The sequence below is a fragment of the Cyprinus carpio genome, chromosome A19, assembly GCF_018340385.1.
Source record: "Cyprinus carpio isolate SPL01 chromosome A19, ASM1834038v1, whole genome shotgun sequence".
Taxonomy (NCBI): domain Eukaryota; kingdom Metazoa; phylum Chordata; class Actinopteri; order Cypriniformes; family Cyprinidae; genus Cyprinus; species Cyprinus carpio.
In genome coordinates this window covers 6,936,824-6,952,535 of record NC_056590.1, presented here as the reverse complement: position 1 = coordinate 6,952,535, position 15,712 = coordinate 6,936,824, and the positions used below count along the sequence as shown (strand labels likewise).

The window sequence follows — 15,712 nt, the reverse complement described above, 5'->3', positions numbered from 1 at the left end:
GCACATGCCTTTTCCCCCAAATCTTTAAAAATACATCTTATTAATGTAATGCAAAATTAATGTAATATATTATTTGTAGTATTTTTGAAAATGGCTTAATATCTTAATGACTTAAATTTATGCTTAGTTTTAAAAAATGTAGTATTTTTTTAAATGTAATACAGTAATTCTCTCCCAACTTCTCTGCATCATAATGGATCTGAACATTTTTTAAACATAATATGTGACGCTAAATTAATATTATATTATTTGTAGTATTTTTGCATTCTGGCAGTATTTGTTCTAAATATCTGCCTTTGATTAATGCTTAAATAAACATAAATTTTTTCCACGTTTACTGTATTACTGAACAGTCTGAACATTTTGGTTTTAAAAAAATAAATAAATAATAATGCTTAATTCCATTTTGCATTTTTTACTTTATTTATTTTATTTTTAAGCCCAATGTCTAAATTTTAATGGATCTGAACATTTTGCTTTCAAGATAAAATATTATATAATATACATTTAAAAAAATAAATGTCACAATGCAAACTGCATTTTCTGCATTTTCTTTAAGCAAAAAAATATTTTATAATATGTGTGTATATATATATATATATATATATATATATATATATATATATATATATATATATATATATATGACCTGGACATTATTGTCGACAAGTTTCATGAGATTCAGCCCTTCCTTGCTTATTTCTTTCTCTTTTTCAAACATCAGTTTCCGTCATACTTTCCAGAGAGTCTTCGGATTGGCTTCTCTTCATCTGCGCTGAAATCTCCTCCTGTTCTTCACCTGTATCTCTCTCCATGTACTCCTCTCTCACGTCCCGTCTCTCTTCCTCTCTCTGTCCGTCCTCAGGCTCAGTTTTCAGCCGGATGACTCTGGTGTGGGCGGCCTCGGGGCCGCTGTGAGAGTTTCTGAAGCTTCGGCTGCGTATGACTCCAGCAGGGGGCGGCGTGATCTCCGGCTCTCTGTGCTCTTCCTCCTCCTCCTCCTCCAGATGAGTGCTGGGGTTCCTCAGCTGCTCGATGGACTGAGACAGAACCTACAGAACAAACACCAGAGAGAAAGTGAGAGAAGTAAGGTTTTTTATAGTTTATACCATTATGGCTGATTTGATTCCATTACTCACAAAGCTTCATGGGATGAGTAGTTCATTGCATTAAATAAACAGTAGTTTTTGTTTGTTTGTTTGTTTGTTTGTTTGTTTGTTTGTTTGTTTGTTTGTTTGTTTGTTTGTTTTTAGATTTTCTGACTTTTTAAAAACTTATTGGTTTGTTTGTTTATTCGGTTCATAAGGAGAAAATGATTTGGGAAAGTTATTTTGGCATCAAAATTTGTGCTGTATTGTTATTTTAGCTTTAACTGCATTGAGTTCAATTATGTTTCATATTTAATTAGAAGTGGCACATTTCTTTGTGACCTTACAAAATTAATAATAAAAATAATAATAATAATTTAGACATATATGATCGCTATATTATATAGTAATAATTTTAATAGTTATTAATTAATAATATTAATAATAAATTATTTTACCTTTAATTACTCTTTATTGTAATGCTATTACTGTAATGCTCCTTTTGTCATTTATGAAAAGTTTGATACATTTACTTTGCACTTATTTTTACTTTATTTTTCTTTTAAATATCTGCCTTTAATTTATGCATAAATAAAAAGCAATTTAGTAATTTTTTTACTATATTACAGTGAGTAATTATCTCCCAACTTCTCAGTATCACAGTGTATATTATTTATTATTTTTTGTATAAATACAGAATATTATTTATTGAATTGTTTTAAATATTAATAATTATTATATTAATTAGTTCAATTTGGATATTATTTAATTGATTAAAAATTTTAATCAAGAATTGCAAAAATAATTATCACAATGTAAAAAAAACTCTTAAAGCTATATTTATTTTAACAAACAAATTTATTTATTTATTTATAATATTCATATAATATTTATAATATTCAAATTTATAATATAATTTTATTATATTAAGTTTTGTTACTATTACTATTAATGTAATGCTACATCTGTCATTTATTTGTAAAGTTTGTTAAATTGACTTTACATTAATTCGTTCATCCATTTTTCGATTTTCTAACTTTTTAAAACTTATTTTTTTGAGAAAATGTTTTGGAAGGAAGAGAACTTCTGGAACTTGAAACAGTGATTTTCACTATTGCGCTGCATTGAGTTCAGTTATGTGTCATAATTTATTAGAAGTGACACATTTACATGATCGTTCATTCTTTTTGGTATCTTCTTGTTAAAGTGGCTCATTAAATCTCTCTCCTGAACACGCTGCCTGCTCTGGCCTCAGTGCTCTCGTAAAAGGGTAAAATAATACCAAACCCCAAAAACAGCAGCTGTAAAAGGTCTAGATGAAATAAAAAGTAGATAAATGATATACACGGATACATGTGTGTGTTAAAGTGCTGCCAGCGTCTGCCTGCAAAATCCTCTACTAGACCTTCAGGAAATGAAAGAGAGAGAGAGAGAAAAAAAGTAATACTGAATAGAGGAAGAAAGCAAAGTGTTATTAGAAGGGGAAAGAAGAGGGTGTATGGGGCGCTGAATAAAAAAAGCCCAGTTTAGTCAGATTTAGTAATGAAAACTGTACAGTTTTCCAAAATTAAATTGTTAATGTTCAAATAAAAACTAAAATAAAAAAATCAAATATGAAGTAAACATATATAGAAAATAAAATAAAATTTTGATTGTGAGAGTGTAAAAGTTAAATGAGTTAAAAGCAGCCGCAGGAAAACATCCTGCTGGGATTTACTCACTTCCTCTCCTTGTATTAACTCACTTCCTGTCTCAACGAGGCATCAGTCAGATCAATTTACATCGTCATTTAAGAGAAAAGAGCCTTTAAAAACTCTTATGAGGACTACACTGCAGGATACACAGGTTAACCACTCACACACAAACACACACTGAAATGTTGTGAAAATGCTGCAGTTCTGAAAGGCACATTTATGTTCCCATCAATCCATCGATCATCATGTCACACTCTCCTTCTCTGCGTCCAGAGTGTGAATTATACAAACACGTTCAGGGATCATGATGTTGATAGGAATTTCTAACTCTAATGTTCAGAAACAGTCTGCTGAAGTTGCTCTCACACAACCTAGATTGTGTTTTGTCGCTGTATCATTGTTAAGCAAATTCTCTTAAACTCTCTTTTTTGGGACATTTCAGATACGTAAATCTATTACAAGGTGATAAATCATGACAGTCCTTTTTGTTTTAATGATGTTCTGTCCATTAAATGATCCTGAACGGAAAGCACTCAATGCTTACTGCTTTTAGAAAAAAAAAAAGAAAAAAAAAAGATGTGTTTTTGTAATTTTAAAGGACCAAACCTTTGTTTAAAATAAAAAAAATCCTGAATGTTTGAATGCAAGTCTAAATGTTAAATGTGTTAAAAGTCCCATTGAAACATCCTGCGGGGATTCACTCACTATCCAATCGTCCAAAATAAAATAAAATAAAATATTACAGTAATTCCCTTCCAACTTCTCAGTATCATAATGAGTGTGAACATTTTGTTTTTCAAGTTTTTTTTTTTTATTTAAAATTTTGAATTAAGAATTGTAAAAATTATTGTCAGAATGGAAAAAGAAAATCTTAAGGATTTATTTTCTTTAAGACAAAAATATTTTCATTTCCTGGACATTTTTGTCAAGTTTCATGAGATTCAGCCCTTCCTTCCTTTCTTTATTTCTTTATTCTTCTTTCAAGGTTTCACCAGTTTTGTTATATTTCAAATAAAATTTGAAATAAAACAAGGACCCGATCTTTTGTTTTTCTTGGTGGAGCTGAGGTGAGATACCTGGCTGATGTGGACGTGCTGGTGGAGCTGTTTCTGTTTCTCCATGAAGTTGTGGTGCTGTTGCTGCAGCACGAGCTGAGCCAGTGTGCTCTGTGGCAGCGGCGCCGACTGCGTCCGGTTCAGGGGTCGATGCCGCGGTAACCTGCTGCGAGAACTCACAGACGCACGCTCCTTCATCACCAGAGGAGACGAGGACAGCACAGGAACACTTCCTGTGACTGAGAGAGAGAGAGGAACATATGAATCACACATCTGACATTTCATACGGTCTGTTCACACAGGACGTGTAAAAAAAGAGAAAGATTTAAAAAAATAACAATAAATAAAAAATACAATAAAATAAATCAAATATTTAATGTTTGAATGCAAGTGTAAATGTTAAATCTGTTAAAAACACTTAAAAATATGAATAATAATAATATTATTTCTATTTTAAAAAAATTGATCTATTATGGCAATGGTACTTATAAAGTTTTTTAAATTCCTAGTTTACTTTGCACTGGTTTTATATTTGATTTATTTTATTTTTTATTGTAAGCAATTCACTCCATTTTGCACCACTGTAATTTTACTTTGTATTAATTTTTTTTTGTTGTTGTTCTTTTATTTATTTATTTATTTTCCATTAAATGCAGTTAAGAATCTACATTAAATCATACAGCACACTAAAAAGAAATTTAGATCAAGGCTTTGAAAGAATAGGTTATGAAAAAGAAAATATAGAGAGTTGATTTATTATTATTTATTATTATTGTTAATTATACTTCATTGATTTGGGAAGATCAGAAGGTCTGCTGCAGTATTATTTTACTATCACTAATATATTATTATTTTATAATATATAAATAATATACAATATAATAATGATATAACAGATATAAATAGAAATATAATAGTATTATTATTATATATATTATTAATATATTTTTTATTTTATTGTTTTTTTATTTTTTTTATAAATTTTTCTTTATGGTTTAATATATTTTAATGCTTCTGTTACTGCTGTTAATGTTACTTCAGTCATTTATTTATTTATTTTTTTTTTTTTTTTTTTTTTTTTGTGTATATTTATTTATTTTTTTTTTTATTCTTTGTTTGTTTTGCATTTTTTATTTTTAATTTTGTTTATTTATATTTTTTATTAAATATATTTTTTTTTATTTTATTTTATTGTTTCTAGTCCACTCCATTTTGCACCATTGTTCTTTTACTTTGTATTATTAGATTTTCTTTTTCTTTTTCTTTTTCTTTTTCTTTTTCTTTTCTTCGCTACTTTCTTTTCTCTTTTGTTTTAGTGTGTCTTCTCTCTCTTTCTTCCTCTTTCTTTTTTTTCTTTTCTTCCTATTTTTTTTCTTTTTCTTTGAATTCAGTTAAGACACAATTTCTTTGGAACTACAAATCCACATCAAATTTATCATGTTTTAATTATTTTAGTACTTAAAATTAAACTAAACAAAAATAAGAAATGTTGCCTTGGCAACTAAATGAAATAAAAAAGTGTAAGTTTTCTTATATTTTATTTGATTTAATGTTTATTTTATTTCAAGTAATTTTTTTTTTTTTTTTGAGTTAACTATAATACTGTTCCGCTGTCACTTTAAGAACATGTACTTCCTGTGTGCTCTGCTCACCAGGTGACATCATCCTCTGCTGTCTCTGCTCCTTCAGCAGGAGGTGTTGCAGGAGCGCCTGCTGTCCGTTGCTCACTTTAGCCTCCATTGAGACGGGAGAAGCAGCGGCCGCGAGACCTTCTGCGCTCCGATCCTTCAGCGCCGTTCCCGTCTGAAACAGACACATCAGACAAACAATATTAATATTCAACGTTTTCCTATTTTTGCATTTAGACACAAACTTTCACTCAAGCATGAGCGAGACTTACATAACACCAGCATATGAAATATTAATAACACTGCTGTTTTAAAACGCATCCAGTCAGCGTCATCCATAAAGTGCACCTAATTATCTATCCACATTTAGAGCTCCCTAGTGAGTCATTCAGCTATTTTAAAATGTGAAAGTGTTGAAAGTATTTGGTAAAAGTGATCCATGTTTTGATTTGCTGGCATGTTAACGCGCTTTCCCGACACCATTTCTTAAACTTTTAAAAAGCCCGTGATGAGCGAGATGCTAAACTCATGCCCTGAAACCCTAAACCGAGGGCCTGTTTACCTAAGGGCTAAAGATCCCGCGGGTCAGAGGTCACGAGGCCTATTAATCCACACAAGCACTCAGTGAAAGCAGAGAATGAGACGTGCTCCTAAACCCTTCACAAACAGCAGCTCAAACCCTCATCTCTGTAAAAACACGGCTCATCTCTGCGCTCTATAAAGAGGATCGTCTCATCTCTGTCTCCTAACGCGCGTGGCACATTCCTCATACAGTATTTTGTGCTTTCACCACAAATAGATGCGACTCCGTGTCTCACTGTCTCCTAAAAATACCTTGCTTTTTCTGCAGGATCTATTCATATCTGTTGCGCAGCAGAACGAGAGCCAACGATGCTGCTTTTGTCTTTAGGCCTCATATTTCTCAGAGGTTGCTCTTTCAAAGCGCATGAGACCTTGTCAAGCTGAAAATCATCATACAGTAAGAGTATAGAGCTATAAAATTAATGTAGAAGGCAACAGGTTACAGAATTTGATGAGAAATGTTTGAGCTCAAGTGAGAGCTCTGATTTTTCATTGCAGACTTTTGTATCTTGTCAACTCTGAGAGCAGTGAATGTTTAAAATGTTTTTCTGTGCAGTTCTGGATGCTTGCTAGAGTGTTATGAATGTTCTCTAGTGGTTGCTAGGGTGTGATGAATGTTCTCTAGTGGTTGCTAGGGTGTGATGAATGTTCTCTAGTGGTTGCTAGGGTGTGAAGAATGTTCTCTAGTGGTTGCTAGGGTGTGATTAATGTTCTCTAGTGGTTGCTAGGGTGTGATGAATGTTCTCTAGTGGTTGCTAGGGTGTTGTGAATGTTCTCTAGTGGTTGCTAGGGTGTTGTGAATGTTCTGAGTGGTTGCTAGGGTGTTATGAATGTTCTCTAGTGGTTGCTAGGGTATTGTGGGATCTTCTCTAGTGGTTGCTAGGGTGTTGTGAATGTTCTCTGGTGGTTGCTAGGGTGTGATGAATGTTTTCTAGTGGTTGCTAGGGTGTGATGAATGTTCTCTAGTGGTTGCTAGGGTGTTATGAATGTTCTCTAGTGGTTGCTAGGGTGTGGTGAATGTTCCCTAGTAGTTGCTAGGGGTGTTGTGAATGTTCTCTAGTGGTTGCTAGGGTGTGAAGAATGTTCTCTAGTGGTTGCTAGTTGTGATGAATGTTTTCTAGTGGTTGCTAGGGTGTTGTGAATGTTCTCTAGTGGTTGCTAGGGTGTGATGAATGTTTTCTAGTGGTTGCTAGGGTGTTGTGAATGTTCTCTAGTGGTTGCTAGGGTGTTATGAATGTTCTCTAGTGGTTGCTAGGGTGTGATGAATCTTCTCTAGTGGTTGCTAGGGTGTTGTGAATGTTCTCTAGTGGTTGCTAGGGTGTGATGAATGTTCTCTAGTGGTTGCTAGGAAGTTGTGAATGTTCTCTGGTGGTTGCTAGGGTGTGGTGAATGTTCTGTCTAGTGGTTGCTAGGGTGTTATGAATGTTCTCTAGTGGTTGCTAGGGTATTGTGGATGTTCTCTAGTGGTTGCTAGGGTGTTGTGAATGTTCTCTAGTGGTTGCTAGGAAGTTGTGAATGTTCTCTGGTGGTTGCTAGGGTGTGATGAATGTTCTCTAGTGGTTGCTAGGGTGTGGTGAATGTTCCCTAGTAGTTGCTAGGGTGTTGTGAATGTTCTCTAGTGGTTGCTAGAGTGTGATTAATGTTCTCTAGTGGTTGCTAGGGTGTTGTGAATGGTTTTCATGAGTAGCTATACCATTCTGTATGGTTTCTAAGATGTTCTGAATGTTTTGAAGTGGTTGCTAGGGTATTGTGGATGTTCTCTAGTGGTTGCTAGGGTGTTGTGAATGTTCTCTAGTGGTTGCTAGGGTGTTGTGAATGTTCTCTAGTGGTTGCTAGAGTGTGATTAATGTTCTCTAGTGGTTGCTATGGTGTTGTGAATGTTCTCTAGTAGTTGCTAGGGTGTTGTGAATGTTGTCTAGTGGTTGCTAGGGTGTTGTGAATGTGCTCTAGTGGTTGCTAGGGTGTGATGAATGTTCTGTAGTGGTTGCTATGGTGTTGTGAATGTTCTCTAGTGGTTGCTAGGGTGTTGTGAATGGTTTTCATGAGTTGCTATACCATTCTGTATGGTTTCTAAGATGTTCTGAATGTTTTGTAGTGGTTGCTATGGTGTTGCCAGGTGGTTGCTAGCATGTGTAAAAAGACATGAAAGAGATCTCATCAATGTTCTTACATCACGGTCTCGCAGAAGAAATAATATTCCTGTGCACAGGACAGATGCAAAAATGAGTTGGGAAAGCCAGTTCACTGAATCCTAGTAAATGCAGAATAGTTGCAATGCTATAGAACTGGTGAATGCAGTTTACAGGTTTCATGGAAAGAGAATGATGCGCGCCAAAACAGTTGCTGTAGAAATCTAATACAGCAATGGTTGTGGATGAAATAGCTCAATCCGAGAGCCAAAGCTAACGTAATAACATGAGAAATAAAACGTCATCATGTTTTACAAAGAAGAGTGGCTTGATTAAGTGGTGGAAATAGTGGATGATGGGCACAGAACATTTTATATGGATGAAATGTCTGTTGCAAGGCGACAAAACAGTTGGCTTTCATCGCCACTAGTTCTTTGACGTTGCCTTGGTGTGTCCTGGCCATAATGTAGTTCACAACCTCATTATATAAAACAAGCATTTCTGGGTTTTTGTATTTGTGTCTTTGTAGAGTTTGACATGTCTGTGATGGACAACTTACGCAGATGTGTGCGTGAGCAGGGTGCAGAGCCAGCGTGAGGTTTGGCAGAGAGGGGGACGTGTAGAGATTCAACAGGGACATGGATCCCTCCGTCTGTAGGACGCCCCCCTGAGACAGACAGCGCTGGAGGACAGACAGAAAGCATTACATCAGCTCTTACATAACGCAGCAGAACACAAGCACAGCAACAATAGTACAGCATGAGATTGAGAACATCTGAAGGAGAACCAGTAGATCTCCCATATCAATGACGTAACCTCGCGTAAGCATTCGGAGGGACAGAATTAGAGATTGACATATGAGCTGCCTCACTACAGCAGTCAATCCGTGTATGTGTGTGTGCGTGCTTTAACCAGGTGTGATGTGACAAAATCACAGGCAGAATGCATTCTAGGTTTTATTGACGTATATAACTATAAGAAATGGGATTTTGGACTAATGGGATTTTCACTTTAGCCCTTTAACACTTGATGATTTGTAGAGTATTGCTATGCAGTTGCAAGGGTATCCTAGGTGGTTGCTAGCATATTATAAATGTTTTAGTGTGTTGCTATGAAGTTAGTATAGTTGCTAGGGTGTTCTCTAGTAGTTGGTATGGTTGCTAGGGTGTTTTATGTGGGTATTGTAAATGATTTTTAGTGTGCTAGGGTGTTCTGGATGTTTTCCAGTTTTATTAGGGTGTTGCCAGGTGGTTGTTATAGTATTCTGTGTGGTTCTAGAGTGTTGTGAATGGTTTTTATTTGTTGCTATGTAGTTCTAGGGGGTTGCTAGGGTGTTCTAAATATTATTGAGTGGTTGCTAGGATGTTACCAGATGGTTACTATGGTGGTCTGTGTGGTGATGCTATGAATGTTTTAAAATGTAATGCTGTGTAGGTCTAGTTCTGGGTTGCTAGGGTGTTCTGAATCTTCTCTTGTGGTTGCTAGGTTGTTGCCAGGTAGTTGTTATAAGGTTCTATGTGCTAGCTAGGGTGTTGCCAGGTGGTTGTTTTAGTGTTTTATGTGGCTACTTTGGTATTGTGTTTGGATTTTGTGTGTTGCTGAGTGGTTGCTAGGGTGTAATGAATGTTTGTCAGTGGTTGTTAGGGTGTTGCCAGGTGATTGTTATAGTGTTCTATGTGGATGCTAGGGTGTTGCCAGGTGGTTGTTATAGTGTTCTGTTGGCTGCTATGATGTTGTTAATGGTTATGTGTGTTGCTGTGTAGTTCTGGGTATTTACTTGGGTGTTCTGAATGTTCTCTAGTGGTTGCTAGGGTGTTCCCAGGTAGCTGTTATAGTGTTCTACATAGTTGCTAGGGTGTTGCCAGGTGGTTGTTATCGTGTTCTATTGGCTGCTATGATGTTGTGAATGGTTTTGTGTGTTGCTATGTAGTTCTGGGTGTTTACTAGGGTGTTCTGAATGTTCTCTAGTGGTTGCTAGGGTGTTGCCAGGTAGCTGTTACAGTGTTATATGTGGCTGCTTGGGTGTTGTCAGTGGTTTTCTATTGTGTTGATGTTCAGTTCTGAATGGTTGCTCGAGTGTTCAGAATGTTTCCCAGTAGTTGTTAAGTGGTTTCTAGAGTGTTTTAGGTAGTAATGCTGCACCATGTCAGTCAGTATCAGTTAATGGTGTGAGTGTTAATGATATGAGGTCATCTTTAGGTCATAGTTTTGAAGCTCATGAAGCAGTGAAGTCTCACGCTCACACACATGGCTGGCTGTAGGGCAGTAAGGATGAACTCAGTCGGCTGTGTGCCTACAGGAGGAGAGGAGAGTTTGGCCCATGAGGAAATGCTTGGGCAGAACTTCACAGGAGAAACAAACCTCACCATCCCAGAGCCCCTCACCCCCTTCCCCAACCACCAGCACAGCCAAAACCACAGCGGAAAAGAGCTGTCACAGTTAGTTCAGCACAGCACTGCCATACACGCGCACACACACACACAAACACACACACACACACACACCTTAAACTCCATTTAACTCTACTATATGCTGCAGTGATGTTCTAATGTGATTTTAAAGGCAGTGTTTGTTTGTCAGGCTGATGGTACGAGCGCCCTGGGACGGGGTCTGTGTACTCTCAGCTCCAAACAATGGATCATTGGGGGCCCGACTCCTTCACCCCATAGTCTGATAAGAGTAATGAGACGTGGGACCATGACCATTTTATTTAGTTTCAGTTTTGTGGGCTGTATGCTTCAGTTCTCAAGAATGCAATCAAAGGCTCAAAACTGCACGCAAGTGCATGAAACTCCACAGCTGCCTTTATGTGCTGAAGGCTACTAACCTGTTTGCTTAAAGAGAGTTTGTTAAAAGAGGACATTTATTTTGAAGAATAGCACAAACCCACTTTACAAGCAAAATATTTCACAAAAAAAAAAAAAAAAAAACAAGAGTTCATTAGACACTTATCCAATGTCATGACATTCAGACATTTTTATTAATTCTTGTAGTCCACAAGTTAGTCATTTTACATGTGAAAAGGTTAGTCATAAAATAAGCTTTGTACAGTGGCAAAAATCACTCATTCATTTTTGTATATATACATATTGTGTATATACACAAAGAAAGCATATTAAATACAAGAACAGTGTCTGCTTTAATGTTTCAACGAAGTTTTGTGAAAATATAATGTCTAAATGTGGGTGAAATAATCTTCCATCGTCATTCAGCCTAACAGATATAATTATTTATACAACAGTTCTTTTTGGTCCTTGAATCTGATTGGCTGAGAGCCTTTTCCAGGAGTGCGATATTCTAGTGATAACAGAACTCCAACCGTTTAACCGTTTGTATCACTCCGCTTGCGGTATTTCTCACAGTGAGAATCATGACAGATGCCCAAATCCACTATAACTTAATATAAATACTGTTTCTGATTCACAGAATGTAGATTTAAGTTTTTAGGGGAGAATGTGCTTGTTTAGACGTCAAATATGTGGTTTGTTAATAAAGATAACATCTATTTGAAAATTTGTTTCAACGTTTTTGAGATGTGAGCTCCAGGGCGTCAGCGGGCGTTCAGCGCTCATGAATCCACCAAGAGCAGCCTCACCTCGGCCAGATCTTCTGGAATTTGACGCTGGAATTTGACTCCATAGTGGTTAAACATGAGATATAATTCGCTTTGGGTAAATCTAAAGGGAAGTCTGTGGACTCATTAATCTACAATTTGTTCCAGAGCAAATAGTTTTGGCTGAGGGAAAAATCTCATCACGTTATATTTTCTGTTACTTTAATGCTGTATATCAGAGAGCTGCCTTTGTACTTAAGACTGATTTGTCTAGCAACTTTTATAATGGCTGTTATTGTTGTTTATTAAAAATTATTATTAAAAAAATATTGTATATAAATAATAGTATTTAATAGTAGTATTTAGTATTGGGAAACTGTGCGTGTGTTCATGATGGTGATTTTAGTTACATTGTACAGGTGACTGTTCTTCTGAATGAGTCCGCAGTAATGACTTTTATATTGAAAGAGACTGAAACAGGTGGTGAACAAGGAAGTTGTTTCTACTTTCAGCAACAGCTTGTTAGACGCAGTTAAAAATGCACTGAGCAGCGCTGTCATTGGAAATCACCCTTAACAGATGAAAGGACAGTACGACAAAGATATCGCTTTCCTCAGTGGACATTCAAACTAATGTTTTATTGTGAATATGAGATTGAGCTGAAGAATGTATGCTGTACTAGATGCAGGTAATCACACTCACTCAGTCAATATCTCTCTCATAATACTCTACATAATACAATAAACGTTTAATGAAGCAACTCAACGTTCCTTTATTACTAAAGTTCTAAAGTAATGTTCTTGAATTAGTAACGATCTTGAGCTCAGCTGTTAAACTGAGATTTAAATCTGTGGCAGAAGGAAGTAGTTCTGTACAAAAGAGGGTTTTTAAAGACACTCTATTGTTATTTCTTATGTATTTACACTCTCGTGGCACCAAACTGTTGTATAAACGCAATATCACACGAGTAGCAGTGCGTTGTGGCTGTATATCAGCATGCTGTGATTACCTGCGGCCTCGTGCCTATATACACCGATATACAGCCATATAGCTCATGTAAAAACAAAACAATGTACTTATTCTGACCTTAACTTCAGTGATCAGTGATCATACTAAATTTAATTCTGTTTTAAGTGATTAGAATTTCTTGCTGACAAATGGGTAAAACTTAGTTGTTTAAAGGATAGTGGTAAATATTGGTAAATATTTAAAATGAAAATTAGTTTTTAATTAAAAAATATACATTATTTAAAAAAAAAACATATATAGGACCCCTAAGTTATTTAAATGTAGAAGAGAGATGAGCGTATTTGGTACCTCGATTTGAGTGGCGCTGGACCGGCCGTTCTCATTGTTGCACAAGCCAATGGGTGAGCTCGGTCCAGAACCTGCAGGGCTCTCATTGGCTGAAGAATCTACAGGGGAGGAGAACAGGAAGTGCTTAAAGACACTACAGCAGTCAGCTCTAATACTGACTGTGAGCTCTGCCCACAGTTAAAGCTCATTGGTCCTGTGTATCAAATATCAAAAATGATTTGATTAGCTAAGATTTTATCTCTTCACACACAAGAGTTTGCTGCAGATCTGTGTTTTCTGATATAAGGGTTGTTTATCTGTGTTTCAGGTTACGGGTAGATGGTCGCTAGCTCACCTGTTAGTTCGAGAGTTCGTTTTTTCAGAGGCGTAACGAGGATGCTGCCGTCTCTGCGGCGTATCAGTCCACTTCGTCTCTCAGAAACCTTCTGCTTGAGTCTGGACCGCACCTTCAGATTGGGCTCAGACGCTGAGAGGAGAGAGAAAACTGATTAGGTTAGTCATTATTTTGATTAATTATCTGACATTTGGCTATTTTGGTATTATCATTTAGTTCTAACATCTATTTATACTGTTCTCAGTGGATGATAAACAATTTCTTTATCAATTTTTACAAAAGTAAAATTTAAATTCAGCATCACTTCATTTCAGTAATTTTGTGTACATCTCATTTGCTGTTTATACTGTATAAATCACCATTACACACTGCAAAAAATGATTTTCTCACTCAGGGTTTTTGCCTTGTTTTCCAGTTCAAATACATAAACATTCCTAAAACAAGACATATTAAGTCTTGTTTTCTGTAAAAGCTTGTTGAAATTAAATTAATTTATGCTTCCAATGGGGTAAAAAATAAACTTAATTCACAGAGAATTTTTTTAAGTAAAAATTGACTTAATTTTAATAAAAAAAAAAAATCAGCAAATGAGATTTAATATCTTAAGTCATTTTGATTTACAAAATGTATCTTGATTTAGGAATGTTTAGATATTTGTACTGGAAAAGAAGACAAAATGGAATAAAATAACAACAAAATAATAATAATAAAAATAAAAATACAAATAAAATAAAAATTATTTATGGAAATACAAATAAAATAAAACTGCTCTCTGGACATTTATAAAAACTCATAAGACAATTCAAAAGTACTCTAAAATCTTGTTTTACATTTTCTACAATTTTCCTTTTTTATGTCCTGACAAATATAGATAGAAAATCAAAAATTTAGAAAATAATGAAAAAAATAAAAAAAATAAAATAATAAAAACAGGGACCTCAGCACATAAACACTCATACAAGTGTTATAACAGGCAGCTCCCACAACCTGCTGAGTGAATGTGTGGCTGCAGTCAAGCTGCACTGAGGAATTCTGGGATATCTAGCAGCTGTAATGAGGTAAGAAGTGGAAGATCAATTCCATCGTTCATCTGGAGGACATTAAAACCGTCTCCACTGGCTGTAGGAGTCCAGGACCTGCCAGCCTGCCAACCACAAACCTCGACGGTAGCCGTGTTTAAACCAACACAGAGATATCGGCACCGACAGAGAGACCAAGAGCGAAAGAGAGAGAGAGATTTGGCTTTAAATAAGGGGAAATCCTCTTTTTTTTGTCCCACTGTGACCTGTGAATTCCCAAAATTCCCTGGATTTTACTCAGGCTGGGAAGGAAAGCCAGCAGCCCGATTGACGCCACCTACCGCCGGTCTGACCGCTGAGTGGGCATCAAACATACACACATCAGGAGCCCAACATGATTACAACACACTGTGGGCTGAGAGCAGAGATGAAAGAAGATGAGGAGTATGAAAATAAACATGCACACATACACACACTTCACTGCCAAGATTGATTCATGAGAATATACTAAAGTGGTAAGAAATAATAATAATAAATAAATAAAATAATAATAATAATAATAAAATAATAATAATAAATATATATATAATAATAAAATTATTATATGTATTTATATATATATATATATAATATGAAAAATGTTTAAAATTTACAATTAAAATTGGAATGTATGGTAATGTATTTATAATAAAATAAAATAAAAATGTATTTTAAAACTAAAATAAATTGGAAATATAATTTATAATAAAAAATAAAAGATAGCTAACAGATAACTTTAAAATAAAATAAGATAAACTATGACAAAATTGAAATGCAATGTAATTGTATTTATAATAATATAAAAATGAAAAATGTTTAAAATTTACAATTAAATGTAAATGTATTTATAATAAAAATAATTTATAATAATATAAAAATGAAAAATGTTTAAAATTTACAATTAAATGTAAATGTATTTATAATAAAAATAAGTTTATACAATAGAATGTCTGCATCATACCCCTAAAAGATGTGTACCTTTTGACAAACTAAAGTTTATGAATAATTTATATTAATAAAATGTATAACAAAATAATAAAATAAAACTGAAATGAAATATTAATGCATTTATAATAAAACAAAAGCTTGAATGTGAATCCTTTTGAATGTTTGACTTCACAATCATGTATAGCCTATAGTTCAAGGATAAGGAAGTTTTATGTTTCCCAAGTTTTTACCACCACAGTAACCCTTCAGTCCCTTCACCCTTCAGGCTCGTTTGGGAAAACCCCAGCATGCAGTTTTTTGGCTGTTAAGCCAGAAAAATGTTACAA

The 15,712-nt window shown here is 34.9% G+C and overlaps 1 protein-coding gene across 2 annotated transcripts in view; it reads right to left on the bottom strand.

Moving 5' to 3' along the window:
* Positions 1 to 622: 622 nt before the first annotated feature.
* The window catches only part of LOC109108257 (histone deacetylase 9-B), a 37,650-nt gene continuing 22,560 nt past the window's right edge, over positions 623 to 15,712 (bottom strand). For both annotated transcript variants that reach the window (XM_042776190.1, XM_042776189.1), the window contains 6 exons: positions 13,381 to 13,512; positions 13,047 to 13,144; positions 8,736 to 8,858; positions 5,490 to 5,640; positions 3,859 to 4,076; positions 623 to 1,052 (listed from right to left, as the gene is read on the bottom strand). In XM_042776190.1, coding sequence (XP_042632124.1) covers positions 714 to 1,052; positions 3,859 to 4,076; positions 5,490 to 5,640; positions 8,736 to 8,858; positions 13,047 to 13,144; positions 13,381 to 13,512 — 1,061 coding nt within the window. In that variant the 3' untranslated portion in view covers positions 623 to 713. The remainder of the gene's footprint in view (positions 1,053 to 3,858; positions 4,077 to 5,489; positions 5,641 to 8,735; positions 8,859 to 13,046; positions 13,145 to 13,380; positions 13,513 to 15,712) is intronic.